The 19,390-nt window shown below is 35.3% G+C and overlaps 1 protein-coding gene across 12 annotated transcripts in view; it reads right to left on the bottom strand.

Moving 5' to 3' along the window:
• Nucleotides 1-19,390, bottom strand: part of LOC150091249 (tyrosine-protein phosphatase Lar-like) — a 1,641,114-nt gene that overhangs the window by 641,737 nt on the left and 979,987 nt on the right. For 9 of the 12 annotated variants that reach the window (XM_090374921.1, XM_090374965.1, XM_090374991.1 and 6 more), the window contains one exon: nucleotides 12,464-12,484. The exons of the other annotated variants lie outside the window; for them this stretch is intronic. In XM_090374921.1, the coding sequence (XP_090231047.1) occupies nucleotides 12,464-12,484 (21 nt within the window). The remainder of the gene's footprint in view (nucleotides 1-12,463; nucleotides 12,485-19,390) is intronic. 12 annotated transcript variants of the gene reach the window in all.

The raw sequence follows: 19,390 nt of genomic DNA, 5'->3' as shown, positions 1-19,390 counted from the left end.
TGCACGTTTATCATGTGGGATGCTGACATGACCAGGGATCCAGCAGAAGGTGACAATCTGGTTGGATGTTTGATATTGGTATAATCTGTATTGGATCTGTTTCAGAATTAGATGGTGGGGAGAAGTAACAGACTGAATGGTGGTGACTACACTTAGTTCTTGAAATGCTGCTTGCTTATATTATCTAGGGCCAGTTTTATTGCATATAATTCTGTGGTATAGAACTGCATTCAGTAGGAAAAGATACAGATATTGAGAAGGTAGAAGAAATTGCTGAAGCACCTACAGCTTCATCTGTTTTGGAGCCATCAGCGTAAAAAAATAGTTTCTCTGCGTTTTCTAAGATGTGGGCTTTGTGTAGCTGCTGCAAGTTGTTGTTTGGCAGGGAGCCTTTTTCCCACCTCAGAAATAAATTATCACAAAGAGGTGAGATTTGAATCCAGGAAGTTCAGGATCAGTACAGTCATCAAGGATATGCTGAAAATTAATATTCCAACTGTTCATGATCTCTTGCAATCGGGTACCCGCAGGGTGGTTTTCATTAGTTTATTATGGTATAGAATTACATATTGAGGATCAAACAAGTGTTCCCAGGTAAGATGAGATGGAATACTTAATTTTTGCAGCATAGTTACAAAGTAAGGTTTTTTTGCCTGAGTTGCAATGGGGGCTCAATGTGGACTGGAGATATTCTGAAGATTCTCATGGCTATCCTCAGGGCACTAGGCTGAATTGTATTTAGGCGCAACAAGGAACAGTTCCTTGAGGAGTCATGTTGAACCGGTTCTGTCGAACAAGCCCCTGTGCTAAATGGTCTAAATAATAATATCATCTGCATCTTTTCTATCAACAAGCCTACCACTGTCTTAATGTCTAGTTAGCCACATTATTGTCACTCCAAGAGCTGTAAAATTTGAAAAAAAAAAAAACTATTACAAAAATACCCCATATTTATTTTTTCACAGGACCCCAGGGCTCAGCAAGTAATTTTTGAATAGGGACCTCACAAATTTTGGGTGATCCATAATCTAAGTGGGATTGAATTAAAGTTTTATAGAGATGTGAAACAGAGTATCTAGCACCCCAGGAGACAGCTCTTAAGATGTTCAATTTCTTAAGAGCTGTCTCCTTAAAAATTAAGTTTACTGGCTGGCTATAAACCTAATAAACAAAAATAAGAGGAATCAGGTTATTCTTAAAATATATTTCAGGATCTGGATGTAGTTTGCATATTTTTCCGAAATTAATTGCAGTTGATTTATTTTCTGCTAAGGAATAGACATTCCATTGTGCCCATGATTCTATTCTGGCTATGGATAGTTGAAGTTGCCTTTCAATGGCATTCATAGTTTGTGACTGACAAGAGATGAGATCATCAGCAAACATGTATGATTCAACTTTTTGGTATGTCTCATGTAATATTAGTAATTCTTATTGTGAATAATGTTGCACTTAGGATGAAACCCTGTGGTACACCCTCTTCTTGTTCAAAATATTTGGATAAACTGTTGATATATCTGACCTGAAATGTTCTGTGATGTAGAAAGTTGTGTATAAATTAGGGTAACTGACCCCTCAATCCAAAAGAACAAAGGTCCTAAGAACACCATTTTGCCAAGTGGTTTTGAAGGCTTTCTCAATATCAGGATTAACCATGACCAGATGCTGTCTCCTTATGAAAGCATTGCAGATATCTTTTTCTGCTTTGATCATCACACCTAAGTTTGAGCGATCCTTCTGAAACTCATACTGATTTCTGTTTAGCAGATTGCTGGATTCCAGAAACCATGTTAGCCACCTGTGTACCATTTTTTTTTTTTTTTTTTTTTTAAGACTTTGCCTAAACAGCTAGTCAGTGAAATTGGCCTTTAATTGTGTGGGACGGTATGATCCTTCCCTGGTTTCGGAAAAGCTAAGACAATCAAGTGATACAAGGAGTGCAGATAACTATTTTCTAAAAATATTCTATTGTAGAATTTCAACAGGGGGCTTACAGCTTTGTTATTTCATTTTTTTACCATTATATAGCAGACTCCATCTGGACCAGTGGCAGTACTGGATGTTTTATTGAGAGAATCTAAACGTGCCATTAAAGTGAATGGCTGTGATAATATGGATGTGATAAACTTAGTAGAGAATTTTATTTTATGTTGTTGTGCAGATGCCTTGATTTTTTTAAAGGTTTGGCTGTATGTGGACACTGCTGATATACTGACAAATTATTCGCCTAATGCATTAGCTATTTCTGTTGGTGTGGACAACTCCTGTCCTTTCCAGTTTAGGATTGGATTTTGAATTTTCTTCCAGATGAGCCTGTTTCTGTATCCTTTTTAATGGTGGAGGTAAAACTTATCCAGGTGTCTTTCTTTGCTTTTCTTCTTATTTGGCAGAACTTGGTCTTGAGTCTTTTAAAGTTAATAAGATTAGCAGTTGTAGGGAATTTTCAAAACAAATTCAAAGCTCTATTTTTTTCTTGTTTATTATGTGCGCATTCCTGATTCCATCAGTAACTACTGTATTTGCATTTTCCAGACAGAGATTTAGGTATTGCAGAAGTAGCAGCTTGCAATATCTGGTTGGTTATATGATCGGTGATATTATCTATTGGCTGGACTGGATTATACCATTGTAAAACTGAATTAGAGAGGCATATTCATACCAGTATGTCCTAAGGATTTCCAGTTGGAGCACTGTGATAGGGACAAGTTTACTAGTGTTTGAATCTTGCAAAGGATCAGTAGATGATCATTGTTTAGTGAATTATCAAGAACTGACCACTCCATATTGGCATATATGGATGGAGAACAGAGTGAAAGGTCTATTGCAGCCATGGATCCTGTAGAAAAATGGATATAGGTGGGCTCACCAGTGTTTAACAGGGTAAGGTGAGCATCAAGCAGGAATTCTATTAGTTTGCCCCTTTTGCCTATTGTTGGCAATCCTCATAGTGGATGATGAGCATTAAAGTCCCTGAATAAGCAAAAGGGAGATGGCAGCTGATCTACTAGGTTTTTAAAGTTATCTGAGGAGAAAGAGAAATTAGGAGGGAGATATATAGAAGCTCTTGTGAGAGTAATACCAATTACAATGCGCACTGTCACTACTTCAAAAGGAGTCTGAAGAGAAACATTTTAGCCGAATGTTTTTTCTGACAATAATCACCACCCCTCCATGAGCTGGCATGTCTATACTTCAATCCCATCTAAAGATAGCATAGTTCTTAAAGGTAGGACACACCAGAGAATTTAAGAGAGTTTCCTGTAAGGCTATGGTAGCTAATTCATGCCAATTAATAAGATCCTGCAAATCATATTTTGTATTTCGAAAGCCTCTACAATTCCATTGAAGGATTCTTTCCATTATGTGATTTTATGGGTTGTTTTTGGTTCTGACTGCTTTTTAGTTGTAGTTTGCTTGTATTGATCTATTTTTGTTTTGTCTTTCATAGGAAAAAAAAAGGGGGGTCACATCCACCTCATCAGCCACATGTAATTCTAGGATTCCATCATCTAAATCACGATGTTCATCAATGGCCATTCTGGTGGAGTGATAATTACAATTTCATGGTTTCTGAGACTTTTTGGTTTTATTGTTGAGGAAACATCGGTTGGAATGGTAATTATGATGTTACTGATTTGTTCAGTTGTTTTTTGTGAAGGAGACTGTTTCAAGGTAGCGAGCAACGAACATGCCAGTTAGCAAGAGATACGTGTGTGTGTGTGTGGTATGGTTGTTTATTGGCACATTAGCTGCTATGGCTATAGTGCACCTATTCCTAGGAGTATTATAAAATAATCTAGTTTAAATTAGTTTCAGTTTTGAAGCCTATTATATAAGATGATACACTCCAATTTGTTCTAAAAAGCAAAATAGTTCGTTAACACATGCGTCCTCTCCAACGACATGATATAATGTCAATGGTTCTCGACGATTAGCCAGATTTTGAAATATTGCAGCTCGATGTTGTTGATACTGTGAACAGTCAATCAGAATGTGTTTGACTGTTAGATGTTCTAAGCAGTGTGGACACTGAGGAGGATCATCGCCCATTAGTAGATGGAGGTGAGTCAAATGGGTGTGTCCTATTCTCATTCGTGTGAGTACCACTTCTTCCCGCGACACTGTCTGATTGCTGGAGTGCCAGAACTTTGGGTATTGTTTCAGCTGGAAAAGTTTGTTATTCCTTTGGTTATGCCATAATTCTGTCCACTGTGCAATGCATGCTGCTTGAATTAAGATATTATAATCGGGCGCTGGAATAGGGACAGAAGTTAGGTCTGAACTTGGACTTTTGGCAGATGTATCAGCCACTTCATTCCCTTTTATACCTGTATGTGCTGGAATCCAGCAAAACTTCACTAGTTGTTGACGGTGATAAATCTGCAATAACAAACTCCTGATTTTCATTAAAATATGGTGATTCTTTTGTGATGTATTCTGCATTGCTTTAATTGAGCTGAGAGAGTCAGTATAAACTATATATTTTGCAGATGGATGTAGAGTCAAATTTTCTAGAGCTAACTGTATTGCATACAGTTCTGCTGAAAAGTTGCTATACCCAGGTGGAAGAGAAGCTGATATGATAGCAGAGGGAAACACTGCTGCTGCTCCAACTGTTGACAGAGATTTGGAACCATCCGTATATATCGGCAAGAAGTCAGCATAGGTTTGAATATGGTTAGCATGGAGTTGTTGCATAGTCACAGCCGGTAGACAATTCTTTCCCCATTGAAGAAAATAGGTATCACAGGTCAGTTGAGGAAAGGTAGTCCATGGTGGATGAGAGTAATTCTTTATCTGTTGCCTATTGTGGAGAGGAACATTCCAGTTCTCTGATATTTCAAGGAGCCGTAGGCCAGCTGGTTGGATTTTACTTGGTTTATTTCTGTAGAGATTAACCAGTGGTTGATTAAAAAGGTATGGCTGAATAGGATGCGAATAGCAAGTTTGTATTTTGGCTGCATATTTAAGTAATAACATTTTTCTACGAAGATGCAAAGGGGGCTCATGAGCTTCAATGTATAGGCTCTGAGTTGGAGATGTCCTGTATGCACCAATTGCAATCCGCAGTGCATTATGTTGAATAGGATCCAGCCAGCATAGCACACTCCTTCGGGCAGAATCATAAACTGGAGCACCATAATCTAAACGGGATCTAATCTGTGCTCTATATAGGAGCAGCAAAGTTGTACGATCTGCTCCCCAAGAGAGGGCAGATAAAGCTCTTAGCATGTTGATCTTTTTAAGACAGGCAGTACGTATTAATTTAACATGCTCAAAGAAATTGAGCTTACTGTCCAGGATTAGTCCCAAGAATTTCATATTGCTGGCAATCGGAATGGTGGAATTTGAAATCCGAAGTTCAGGATCTGCATGCAATTTGCGTTGACAGCAAAAGTGGATCGCAACTGTTTTCTGTTGGGAAAGACTATATCCATTGAGCTCAGCCCACTTTTGAACTTGATTGAGGGACATCTGCAATTGCCTTTCGATAGATCTCATGTTCTGAGAATGGCAAGAAATAGCGAGATCATCAGCGTACAGGTAAGCCTCTACAGTATTTGGGAAAACTTTTGTAATGGAATCAATTCTAAGGGCAAACAATGTTGCACTCAAAACTGATCCTTGCGGTACTCCTTCTTCCTGCGAGAATGTAGCAGAAAGGGAATTTTGATATCTCACCTGGAAAGATCGGCTCTTCAGGAAGTTCCTAATAAATATGAGTAGGTTGCCTCGTAGACCAAGATTATATAGGTCACTGAGAATGCCATACCGCCAGGTAGTATCAAATGCCTTCTCTATATCAATGGAGACCATGACAAGGTGTTCGTTTTTTAACAAAGGCATTGCGAATTTCAGATTCCGCCTTGATCATCAGATCTATGGATGACCTGTTTTTGCGAAAGCCATGTTGACAATTACTCAGTAGATGTTGAGTTTCAATGATCCAAGTGAGTCGACTATGGATCATTTTTTCCAGAATTTTACCAAGGCAACTTGACAGAGATATTGGTCTGTAACTATTAGAATTGGAGGGATCTTTTCCAGGTTTCAAAAACGCCAAAACTGTAGCATGGTGCCAAGAGGTTGGATAAATATTTTCCAGGAAGATCCGGTTAAAAAAGATTAGAAGCAGTTGTAAGTTTTTGTCATCGAGATGCTGCAGCATGACATAATATATGCCATCTGGCCCAGGGGCACTGTTTCGTGTTGTTCTGATGGCCTGTAAAAGTTCACAATATTGCAGAGGCTGATTATAGGGAAGTGATAGTGAGGTTCGAAAGTTGATAGGTCTCTGTTCGGTGGCGGTCTTAATTTTCTGGAATTTTGAAGTGTAATTTGATGCAGCCGATATTTGAGCAAAGGTTTTGCCCAAGGCATTGGCTATATCTAGAGGAGCAGAGAGTTCTTGCCCATTGCAGGAGAGAATTGGGGAAGGAACAGTTGGAAACTTACCAGAAAGCTGCCTAATTTTTTTCCATATTAGTCTGGAGTCAGTGTTTCTATTGACAGTTGATGCGAACCTAATCCAAGAATCTTTCTTGGCCTGCTTTTGAATGTAACGCGCCTTTGCCCTTAGTTTCTTGTATCTAATTAGATTAGCTGTGGTTGGAGATCGACGGAATAAACTAAATGCTTTATTTTTTTCCTTCTTTGCTTTTGTGCACTCTTCATTCCACCAGTAGTTGAAATGCCATCGGGACGGGGGATTTGATAATGGAGTTGAGTACTTAGCTGCAACTAAAAGACGGGATGTAATATAATCAGTAACTTCATCTATGGGCTGTAATTGAATAGTTTTTTTGTCAAGAGTGATTGCTGATTGAAATTTGGCCCAATTGGCTTTACAGAATTTCCATTTCCTGCAGGGTTCATCTAGTGGTGGTTGTGTAGTCAACAGATTACAAACAATTGGTAAATGGTCACTGCCCATGGGATCATCCAGAGTGGACCATTGCATAGCTGAAAATAATATCGGGGAGCAAATCGATAGGTCAATGGCAGAGGTCTGTCCATTAGGTAACTGTATATGGGTGTGTGAGCCACTGTTAAGAAGAGTGAGGTTTTCTTTTTCCAGTAAAGTTTCAATCAATCTGCCGCGTCTGTCTAATTTAGATGAACCCCATAAAGGGTGGTGGCCGTTGAAATCCCCTAGCAGGCAGATAGGGGAGGGTAGCTGCAATAAAAGTTCTTTAAGATCATTATAAGAGTAAGCATGGTTTGGTGGGAGATAAACTGAGACTAGAGTTAATGCAGTTTGAGTAATCAGACGCACAGCGACAGCTTCCATTTGGGTTTGGAGAGTAATTTGCTTAGCTGGAATCCCTGTACTAATTAAAATAGCAACACCACCTCGAGCAGAATCGGATGTATTCCGATCTCGTCTATAGACCGAGTAGTTTTTGATGGAAATGGAAATTTGAGGAGTTAAATAGGTTTCTTGCAGGCAGAAACCAACTGGAGAGTAGCGATTAATTAAATAACGGATGTCGTCAATGTTTCCACGAAAGCCTCTGCAATTCCATTGCAAGATGTTAGACATTATTTGAATTTAGAGGAAGAAGCTGTACCTGACGTGGCTGTCTTATGGCGTTCTGGCTTTGGTTTGTCTCTTTTTGGAAAGGAAGGGCGACCAGTGTCCATCTCTTCTTCAGCAAATATTTCCAGAATTGGATCTTCCTGTTTGGATGGATACTCTGCCTGCATCGATTTGTCCTGGATAATCTTTTTCGAAGTCGAACTATCATTATTTGTAGTGGCATTCACTGTCGGAGATTGAGATTTTGCTGGTATTGTGAGAGGCGTATTATTTGCTTGGTCTGAGTGCTTAACGGCACTGGACTGTTGCTGAGAGAGGAGAGCCCGAGCCCAGTCAGAGATGGAAGTGTTTGACAGAACGGTAACATCGGTTTGTGTGGCAATGGTTTGATATTTTTTTGTAATATTGGCATAGGTACGGTTAGGTATACTCGGTGCAATTAATTTTCTAGCCTCCTGATAACTAACTCTGTTTTCAACCTTATATTTCACAATTTTTTTCTCTGTTTTCCACCTCTCACATGTCTTAGAGTAGGCCGGATGGTTGCCTTTGCAGTTGGGACAGATCATTTCTTTCACCGAACAATCACTTTGAATGTGATCGGAGAAACCACAGTTGGGACAAACTGGGTTGCTTCTGCATGTTGTTTGAGAGTGGCCATACTTCTGGCATTTATAACATCTCAACGGATTGGGTATGAAAGGACGAGTGCGGCAAAGTAGATATCCAGCTTTTACTGATGAGGGTAGGCTTGGACTGTTGAATGTAAGAATGATATTTCTGGTAGGTGTGAGAATATTGTCTTTTTTTATCATAATTCTCTTTACAGCAATTACATTTTGTTCCTGAAGCTCTTCTTTAATTTCTTCCTCCGTCACATTCATCAGGTCTCAACAAGATATTACACCCTTTGATGTATTTAGGGTTGCATGTGGAGTTACTTTCACTGGAATACCAGCGAAAGTTGTCTTTTTTAGTAATTTTTCAGAGTGTGTGCCATTTATAGTTTCAATAAGTAAGTCTCCTGATTGCAGTCTCTTAACCGTCTTGGGAGACCCTGCAATACTTTCCAGGTGTTTTTGGATTAAAAAAGGGGATAGCTTACTGAGAGGCTGGTCAGATAGTGAGTGCATAATTAAGAATGCAGGTAAGTCTGTCGCCGAGGGATTGGTTTTCAACCTCTTTGCTTGCGACGAATCATGGTCATTTTCTGTGTTTGGCCGACAGCTCGACGGCTCTAAAGTTGGAAACATACTTTGTTCCATGTTGGCTCCTCTTAGCCCCTGGCAGATGAACTTTTCTGCCAAGGTTACCGGCCCCGCCACGGGGAGGCAGGAGCAGTGCCTGGTGTGACCAAGCGAAAAGTAGTAAGTGGTTAGTAGTAAACTAGAAGAAATAAAGAAAGGTGCCTTTCCTTTCTTGCTCTGTACAAGTGTTTTTGTAACAAGAGCTGTTTTTAAATGAATAGATTTATTAACGTCAAGAACGCAAAATAACTATAAATCACTTTTGAGAAATCGCAGTAATAGCACAGAGAAATCGCTCAGTCACAATCGCTTGGCACCCGGGGCCAGCAAGAGATACATACAGAGGAACTGATACATCAGTTTGAATCCCCACTGACTGGAAATGTTGAGCAGCCATGGCATACATATGCATTGTCTCTGTCCATGAACGTTGAGAAGACAAGTAATCAAAATTATTTGTCTTCTCACCTCTGAGTATGTCATTTTGTTTTCTACTCTATATTTTTCAATTTTTTCCCCTACTTTCACAGTTTACATGTTTTTGAGGAAGCCGAGTGGTTACCCTTACAATTTGGGCAATGCAGAGTGGTACAATCAGATTGGTTATGCTCTTTTGACCCACAGTTAGGATATATTGCCTCACCTCGATATGCAGTGTGGGAGTGTCCATATTTTTGGCATTTGTGGCACCTGATGGGATTTGGGATATATGGTCTGACAGAGCAATCCAGATAGCCTGCTTACACAGATGTTGGTAAGCTAGGAGTGTTAAATGTGAGAATTATGCTCCTTGTTGGAACAAGATTACCAACTTTGAATCATAATAATTCTCCCTGCTTGGATGACTTTTTGTTCATATAACTCTTTGACAATTTCCTCCTCTGATACGGTTAATAAATCCCATTCTGTTATTACTCCTGTAGAGGAATTAAGTATGGCATGGGGAGTAACTTTTATTGGGTGTCCTTCAAAGGTGAAGCTCTAATAGCTTCACAGAATGTTGAGATTGGGTAGTCTCAACCAGAAGATCACTCAACTGGAGTCACCTTACTGATTTAGGTGAGCTTGCAGCAGTCTCAATGCATTTCTGCACAAGGAATGGTGATAATTTGCTCAGGGGCTGTTCTGATAGTGAATGTAAGATGAGAAAAGCTGGTATCTCCTTTTGAGGAGTTGTTTTCAACTTCTTGGGTTGAGAAAAGTCAGTTTCATTGTCTTTTGTCACTGTTCTTGAGCTCGACGGCTCTAAAGGTGGAAATATGTTGTTATCCATCTTTACTCCTTTCAATCCTGGGAGAGTGGATTTCTTCTCCCAGGTTACTGGCTGTGCCATGGGGAGGCAGGAGCAGTGACACTAGAGTGACCAAGTGGTATTACGGTTATTATTATTATTATTATTAGCCATATGGTACAAGGAAGTCTGAGGCTTATGCTGCGCCAGCTAAAAAAAAAAAAAAAAAAAAAAAAAAATTTCCCTATTACTCTGAGAGAGAGAGAGAGAGAGAGAGAGAGAAGAAGTAGAAAGGAATCACCAAGAAAGAGAAGAATGATGATATCCAGCTCAGGACCTTGGGTGTGCCAAGCTCATACTCACCAGATGTGAGTATGAGCTTGACACACCCAAGAAATCCAAGAAAGGTGGATTTACTTTCTTAAACTTGCTTACAATTCATAAGAATAAGTTATTGATTAAAGAGAACATAAAAAACTTTTTTTTAAACTACAGAAGAACTGTGGCTTTGAGTAAAAACTATGAATTACTCAGAAAAATCATTTGATCACTATAATGCTTAGCACCCAGTGTCCGGCCTGATTGGTTGCTTCAATGTAGTAACAAAGGAACTAGGCCAAAAAAATAATTTTAACATCATATACTTCAATTTCTGAAAAGCTTTTCAAACTTTTCCACATGCAAGATTTCTGTAAAAATTAGAGCAGTGTGGTACATAGTTTCTCTCTCTCCTTCTAGTTTTAACATAAGCAAAGAATTGTTTTCTAATTTTCTTTTATTCTTAAAGATACCTTCTATTACATCTAGACTTGGTTTCAAGTTTGTACATTTAACCTATTCACATAAAAACATTTCAGTTTTGTAAAGGAGGTTTGTAGTTACCCTGTATTTGTGTATATTGACTTAGATGTTTTCAGCAATAATTCAATTTAACAGTTGTTCAAGGTGAGTAGTAAGCAGACAGAAAATTTACTATTTTCATGGATGAATATAAAAAAAACAGAATTCTAATAAAATAAATAAATTTCTTGAAGCAAGGGATAAGGAGCTAAATACTGATACTGTTTAACAAAAATTCAATGAAATGATTATGAAATTAGATGAGATAGAATAAGACAGCATTAATAAAATTCAAAGGAAGATATAAAAATGATGAAGAGGAAGACAAATAAAGTAATTGTACACTGAATTTATGTTAACTAAAGATTATGAAGATAACTAATTTAAGAATGACTGCAAAAAAAAAAAAAAAACGCACAATATTTAATATTCTATTTTTGATAAGTCAAATCAGATTCCTAAGTCCGGTTTTGCACATTTGTAATTACCAGTAACAGCAAAACAAATAAAAAAAAAAATAAAAAAAAAAATAAAGAAATTTTTATTTCACATAAAACCAGTGCTGAGCTGAAGGGGGTTTGCAAGGTTCAGTAGAACCCTTTAATAAGAAATCCTAGGTACGGAAACCTGTTGATTCAATGCTAAATTCTGATATTTGTGTTTGGATGAGAAAAAAAATACAAATATTCCCAAATTAGTGATCCCGCTGATAAAAAAAAAAAAAGTAATTAGCTTACCATTGCATAAAATTGTAATAATTTGCTATTATTATATTGTTTTCCATTTAAGTTTATTTTCCTTATTAAATACAAACTAATAAATGAACAACAGTTAAAATATTATAATCTTACCAAAATATTATAATCTTACTAACAATAAACAAATTAATTCTTGAAACTGAGTTTAAATAAAACAGCAATTCATCTAAATGGCACATGAAATATTATGAAAACCTTCAAAATAAAAAAATAATAATAAATAAAACAATATTTTGATGGCTTTCAAAATATAGCAATAAGAAAGCAATTATGCTCATACTCAACTAACATCCTCTTTAAATATAAAAGTCATCTGCTATTACTCTGTATCTATATAAATACAACTTACAAAAAAAAAATATTTCAAAAACACTAAACCATGAAAAAGACTAAGTATATAAAATTATTACTTTGCTGTTGGTTAAACTGTTATAAAAAGCAGTTCAGTAAATAAAAAAGTAAAGTAAATAAACAAAAATATACTTCTATATACTTTTGTGGTCAGGTATGCTCTGTGCTTCATGCATTAGTTATTTAATAAACATAACAGAGTAGTCAAGGAATTTTAATCAACATATTGTACAGATAAAAAAGTAATTCTGCAGTTTAAATAAAAAGTAATCACTTTGAGGCTACATTTTATCCACAACTTTCTGCCTCACACAAAATTAATATTAGTAAAATTTTACTTATAATTTGCAGAGATGAGCATGCACCACATGAAATTAAGAAGTGAGGGGTACATTAAAACACTGGACATGACAACAGGGAAAAATTGGAGAAAGAACGATGTAGATGATGTTAAGAGGAGAAGGAAAGGAGGCAGAGGAGATTGCACTACACTTACTGCTGCTTCCTGGTGATTCCACTAGGGAGGAAACAAACAAGAGACAAGAGGATCAAATGCTACAGTGCAAGGAAATGAGGTGAAGCAAGGTGAATCTGAATAATGATTGAATGTCCTATTCTACTTTTTTTTTTCTTTTTTTTGTTCTTTTTTTATTACAGAGTAAAAAAATTGTGATGTGAATAAGACATTCATTATTCAAAATATTAATTATATGATTTAGACAATATTAAAGAGAAGATGAGGTGAATAATTTTATGAATTAGTGATCAGAAGCTAAATCCATAATAATCATGCATTTCATATTATTAAAGTTTTTCTTTTTAAATTCTGATACTGAATAAAAATATTCAAACTTTCTCTATTTTTTAACCTTCCGCTGATAGTATGGTGTCTGACAGATGCCACTTTGAAGTTTTTCTGGAATTTTTTTTAAAATTTGTAAATGAAATCAAATCCTCTCATGTACCTTTGCCCATCAATATTTATCTAACTGATTATAGAGCACTTTCTGTTTTAATTTAAATATACTACAAATTACAAAATATTAATATTTTGTTTGGCGTTTAACAGATACTAGGCAAGCAAAAGCATCCACGATTCTTCTAGGCAATTCCTATGTGGCACCTGTGAGACAGCAGTGACAGGTGTCTAATCTTGCTATAGAGCTTTGATTTTGCTAGCTAAACATGAACAGCTGACAAAAACACAGATATTCATGTTGCATCTGCTAGAAGCCATGCAAACATCTGTTTCAATTCGGGGATGAATGATTTTGAAAAATTCTAAAAAAATATGATAAGCTCTCTATTAATATTATTGGTTTCTCTTGTTTATTTTTGTTTGATATTTTTGAGTTTAGTAAATCATAATTAATATATCACTGTTTTCAAATCAGTAAAAAACCTAAAAAATAATTTTTACAGTTCAAACAAAAAGGAGTGTCTCACAGACATCATGCAAGCACCTTTGTTAAATTGAGAGTTTGAGCGACGGAAGGTTAAATATAAGCAAGTAAATACATTAAGTTTGTCATAATTTTCAAGATGAAAAATTTAGATTGCATATTTACTAATTAAAACTCTCAAAAACATGATATGCCTTTTATTGTGGAAACACTAATCATTACATGCTGCTTACACGTGGATAAGGCAACAGACATTACAGTATATACTTTCCATATGATAATGGCACTTCTATGTCTTTGAATACAGATAAGGGCATCTGTCTCCAGCAATCATATGGAAAAATATACTGCCAATTTTGCCACATTTGCTTGAAAGGATGTATACATTTAAAAGCATATAATGATTAGATTTCGGCAATAAAAGGAGCACACTGTATAACACAAAAAATATGAGGAAGAAAAGCCTGCATTAAAATACTTTGCATATATAACAACCACCATTAAAAAAATCTGTTAATTTAATTAGTTAGTAAATACAAATGCTTCATAAATATCAATACATAAAATAACTAAGAATAATATGTTTATGATGATAGAAAACATTGTACTGCATAGTTTAAGGAAAATAAAAGATTTAATACAAAGATAATTTCTCCAGTGAGCTTCCAGTTAACAAAATATGTATACTTTAAAATTTGAAAAACAGGTCATATGTCATAAGCTTGACCTTATGCTCTTCAGTAGTAGTAAAAACTAAGGAAAGGTTCAAAAAGCCCTACACAGTGCAGTGTTTTCTGCCATTATTACTTCTCCTGAACATATCCATGCCCTTTAGTAAACAGAAGACATATTTATGTACTATTTAAATTATGTATTAGCAGCATATATTATCTTTTAATTTTTTTTAAAAAAATTCAGTTTTATATGGTTAAAAATTTGTTTAAAAATTAAATCTTTTTCGAATTTTTATGGCAAAGGTGAGAAAAAATTAAGGAAACAGTAAAAAGAATTTTCAAATAGGCCTCTGGGATTGGGAATATTCATAATAACTGCACCATCATACACCAACCGTTATTAAAAATATAAATAGTGTTATTTTAAAATAATGTAAGGAATTTTATCATTCTATTTACATCATTATTTTAAAATAACACTATTTATATTTTAAATAATGGTTGGTGTATGATGGTGCAGTTATTATGAAAGTAAAAAGGAATTGTATGTGTGCATGAAAGGAGAGCAGTGATAACAGCACTTCTATAATCCAATACAACTCAACACAGCATTTCATACCTTTTTTACTGTCTTCCTCACCAATGTTTAAATACACCAATAACACAAAGCAAATTTTATATATATATTTTTTAACTTTAAAATAGTTTTTTTTTTATTAGATCACAGTGAAAAAAAACAATTAGAGAAATTTAATATTAGAGACCAAAAAACTTCATAAATACATGTCAGATGGTTCTTAGATGGCACTAATATTTAATAAATGTAAACCCAACATGATCTAATTAACATCTTTTATATTCTAAATTATAGTTTACAGAACAATGAAGGAAACAAGGATTAAATTGGTGAAATTAGGCCTAACATTTATGATTTTAATGATGAATAAAACAAAAAAGAGAGGAGCATTTTTTAAAAGTTTAATAATGTGATATATGCTTAAACTAATTTCAGTTTAATCTAAATTAACCACTGAGAGAGCAAAGTTCTGCTCATTACAGGCATCAGCCAAAGGGTAAACATGTTGCTCTTGAACTTTATGTGGGGGGGGTGCGTGTTCAGGGGCATCCCCCATAAATAATGTAAAACTAATTTTTAAATATCATCTGAAATTTAGAATAAGCTATAGGAAACTGAAGTAAATTTTAGGCAAACTCTCATACCATAAGAGCTAGTGGGCATTATGGGTTAGGGCAATAGCCTCAGTACTGTATGAAACATTGAACAAACTAAGGTTTTTAAAAATGCAACCTCATATTTGTTGAGTCTTATCAAACATCTCAAATATTGTGAATATTTTTCACCATGGGGGGTCATGAGGTCGTTCAAACACATTGCACATCTACTTACCCACCAATGAGGCACCAATAAGTGGTGAAACCAAAAAATGTGTAATGGTATACAATTTAAATAAATATCTCTCTGGAGAAGTGGTTTTTATTTAATATGTGTAATGGAAAACAGAAGCAACTTTTGGTGAAATGCCTCCCCAATATGAGATTGATGCATTTCATAGCAAATTTAGTTTGCTTTTAGCTATGCACAAAACTACTTGTATAATAATGTTCTACAAAACTAGTATCAGACTTTTTTCCTAAATTTAATTGGATTTACAAAACTTCTATATCACCAAACATATCATGGATATTTCTTATGAGTCAACAAGAGGGTAGGTATTTGTAGATTTCATGTGGTTATTAAGTTCTTCACTAATAGCTATTTATTCCCTGATGAGGCCCTACAAAGGTCCAAAATTGCTGTATTGGACCCATCAGTCAGGAGACAAATTGTGATTACAAGATTACAAGTCTGGTCTCTTAAGTTCCAGGCTATGATTCCTCATAAGGTTTTTCACTCTGTCTGCAAACTGTTTGCAGTTTACTTTCTATCACAGTCCTACTTTGAGACTTATATCCACTAAATTAAAACTGCAGTAAAGCTAATGGGATATACTTTAGATAAATAGCAATATACTTCTTCCTTTAGAGCAATGCATTTAATTTAAATTCTATAGTGCAATATACAGGCAATGCATGGGGAAGTGTCAATATGAGATGCATTTTGGGAAACTGAATTTGCTCATAGCTATGTACAAAACTAAGGCTACTGAGATAATATGTGCTATGCAGGGTAACAATAAAATAAAAAATCAAGTTTGGGACTCTGCCATTACTTCAATGGTTCTAACCCTGCCATTAGTCCCCCTAAATAATTAAGTTAGTACCTTTAGTTACCAGTAAATAAATGTAGATTCTCTGTAATAAGATACAATATACAAATGACTAAATAAAGATTAGTATACCAAATGAAGGGATTAAACTAAATAAAAAAAAAAATTTATATTAAAATTATTTGGATACAATGGCATAGCATTTGCCTGCTGACACAGATAAAGAGACCTCAACATTTACACATGCAATAAAACCTCAGTAATTCAAACTAACAGAGGAAGGGAATGAATGAAATATCTCAATTACAGAATATACTGGTATGTAAATATTTTCAAGTCATAGCTCACAGGTCATAGAAATAAGAAAATTTACTCACAACTCAGCAATACATGTTCTAAAGCTGATCCAGCTGCCTTCTGCATTTTTCCAAGCTTTCGGCCTTAACCCATAGGGAAAATTTGACTAAAATAAAATACCTATTGTCCTGGAATATGAATTTATTTATGTCCCCTAGTTCTAGGTACCATTTATATCTGTGAACTTTTCACCTCATTCAGTTTACTATTCCTTCTCAGAGCCATAGATCTCAATTATGTCCCCTCTAAAATGCCTCATTACTGAGCACTGTAGCTGGCATATTTATTTTAAGTCTTTCCTCACAAGAATGCCCTTTTGCCAATTTAACCAAGTGTTGCTTTTTAGAACCTTTTCACAACACTTCTATTTTTTTTGGTATGGTCTCCATACTTGGACACAGTAATAATACAAGTGTATTCCCACCACAGCCTTATGACATTAAGTTCATAACCATGGCATACATTTGATAAAACACTGATAAGACACCATGGGTCCTCCTTACTGTCTGTTTACACTACCTGGAGAACTTCATTTCTGCCAGGTTTCCAACTCCCCAAAAATCTCGCTCCCATTCTCTATCTTTAACTCAACTCCTCCTAATGTGCTATTTGGGTTTTAGGAGCATTAGCAACTAAGGCCATATTGCTCCAGGGATATGCGGTGGTCATTCCCTGACCTTTCCACATCCTCCGTATTTGGTGGGCACGGGCTCGAACCCCAGTCTAATCAAGAAACTTGTGCTACGCACTGCTGCTCCTGCCCAACTGGCTACGGAGGCACCGTCCTAACGTGCATGTTATTTTTGAGTTGTCATTACTCACAAAACCTTGCACACTTTGCAGCATTTAAAACATAGTTGCTACATTTTTCACCATCCCTGAAGCTTATCCAAGTTGTTCTGAAGGAATACTGCTTGGCATTGGTCATTAACCACTCTCACAATCTTGGTATCAACCGCAAATTTTGAAATCACTTCCTGTATCCCTTCATCAATGTCATTTAAGAAAATCAGAAACATCCATCCTTGAAGGATCCACTTTAATATTAGTCCAATCTGAAGAGTAACAATTAATCACAGCCCTCTGCTTCCTGTTCTGCACATATTGATCCAATGATCCAACTAAGGATCAAACCCCAATTACACCATCTTCCAGTCTATAAAAAAAGTTACTTCTTGTGCAAAGATAGTCAAATTCTTTACTAAAGTAAAAAATGAACAATGCCAAAATTATTTTCTTCACCCGACTCCAGAATAACTTTTTTAAAATAGATAACCGGATTAGTTAAAAAAGATCTCTTCACTTTACAAAACTGTGCTGTGTTTCCTTCAGAATACCACTTTTATCTAAATCTTTAATCAATGCTAACAATTATCTTTCTTACCACTGAAGTTTTTATAAATTGGTGATACACTGGTTCTTCTCCAATCTAGAGAAACCTCACCTGAGTACAATGAAGCCTTCAAAATTAATCCAAATATCCCTTCATAATTAATCAAAATGAACTAATGCGCTCTCTCTCTCTCAAAATTACTAGGGATATGCCATCAACCCCAGGAGCCTTACTTGTTTCTCCCTCAATCCTTCATAAATATGTTATACACACAACAGTGAAAGTTGTCTTCTATTTCTGGGTATTGCCAAGTTTCTGTTATACCTACTGTATCAGCTTACATCAGCATTAGTTATCCTAACTAGGAGTTAAAACTCACTCATATTATTGGCAACACTCCTCACATTACTGTACACACAATTCAGACTAAATGTTCTTTGGTTGTTTACTGCCCTAACACATCCTTTAAAACTGTAATGTTTGTTGCCCTTTCATTAGTTCCCATTTCATTTTAAACATCACTGCTTATTAATGTCCCCTCAATGATTTATTGGTAAAGACTTGCACCACCTTTGTGCAAAAGTATTCCATCTCTACACAATAGATTCTTACTACCTAAGCGCATCTAAAATTGAAATTTAGATGTAGAAAACAATTATGATGAGAAAAAAATTATAAAAAAAATAAAATTTTATGACAATGATTATGTTCAAAACAAAATTGAACAGAAAGAGCTCAAATCAAATGGAACAACAACAACATTAACTAAATTTTATTATTTAAAATTTGTAGTGCATTATATATATATATATATATATATATATAATGCACTACAAAGTTTTTTCCAACTTTCACTGTTGTGTGTATAACATATTTATGAAGGATTGAGGGAGAAACAAGTAAGGCTCCTGGGGTTGATAGCATATCCCTAGTAATTTTGAGAGAGCGCATTAGTTCATTTTGATTAATTATGAAGGGATATTTGGATTAATTTTGAAGGCTTCATTGTACTCAGGTGAGGTTTCTCTAGATTGGAGAAGAACCAGTGTATCACCAAAAAAAAAATATATATATATATTTTTTTTTTTTTTTTTTTTTTTCCAATCAGAAATTTTCTATTGAGAAATGAGGGAAAACAAAAATACAGCAATCAGTATTTCTGTTTGCTAAGCTAAAATTTGTAAGTGATCTTTATTAATATTACAGAAAATAAAGCAATACTTGAAAGTTTGAGAATTTATTGCTATGCATATAAATAAATTTATAGTTATTAATGTTATACCATCATAACTCTGGCATACTGTATTATTTTGGTGTTGCATAATGTCATTCTTAATCTTTCAAAGAGCAAAAATAAAGTATTTTTTTTTTTAATTCCATAACAAAATTAGCAAATTTAATAAAACTATTGAAGCAACCTCTGGTTCC

This window comes from Mastigoproctus giganteus, chromosome 1 (assembly GCF_048544385.1).
Source record: "Mastigoproctus giganteus isolate SK-2022 chromosome 1, ASM4854438v1, whole genome shotgun sequence".
NCBI classification, from domain to species: domain Eukaryota; kingdom Metazoa; phylum Arthropoda; class Arachnida; order Uropygi; family Thelyphonidae; genus Mastigoproctus; species Mastigoproctus giganteus.
This window is presented reverse-complemented; position numbering and strand designations above follow the sequence as displayed.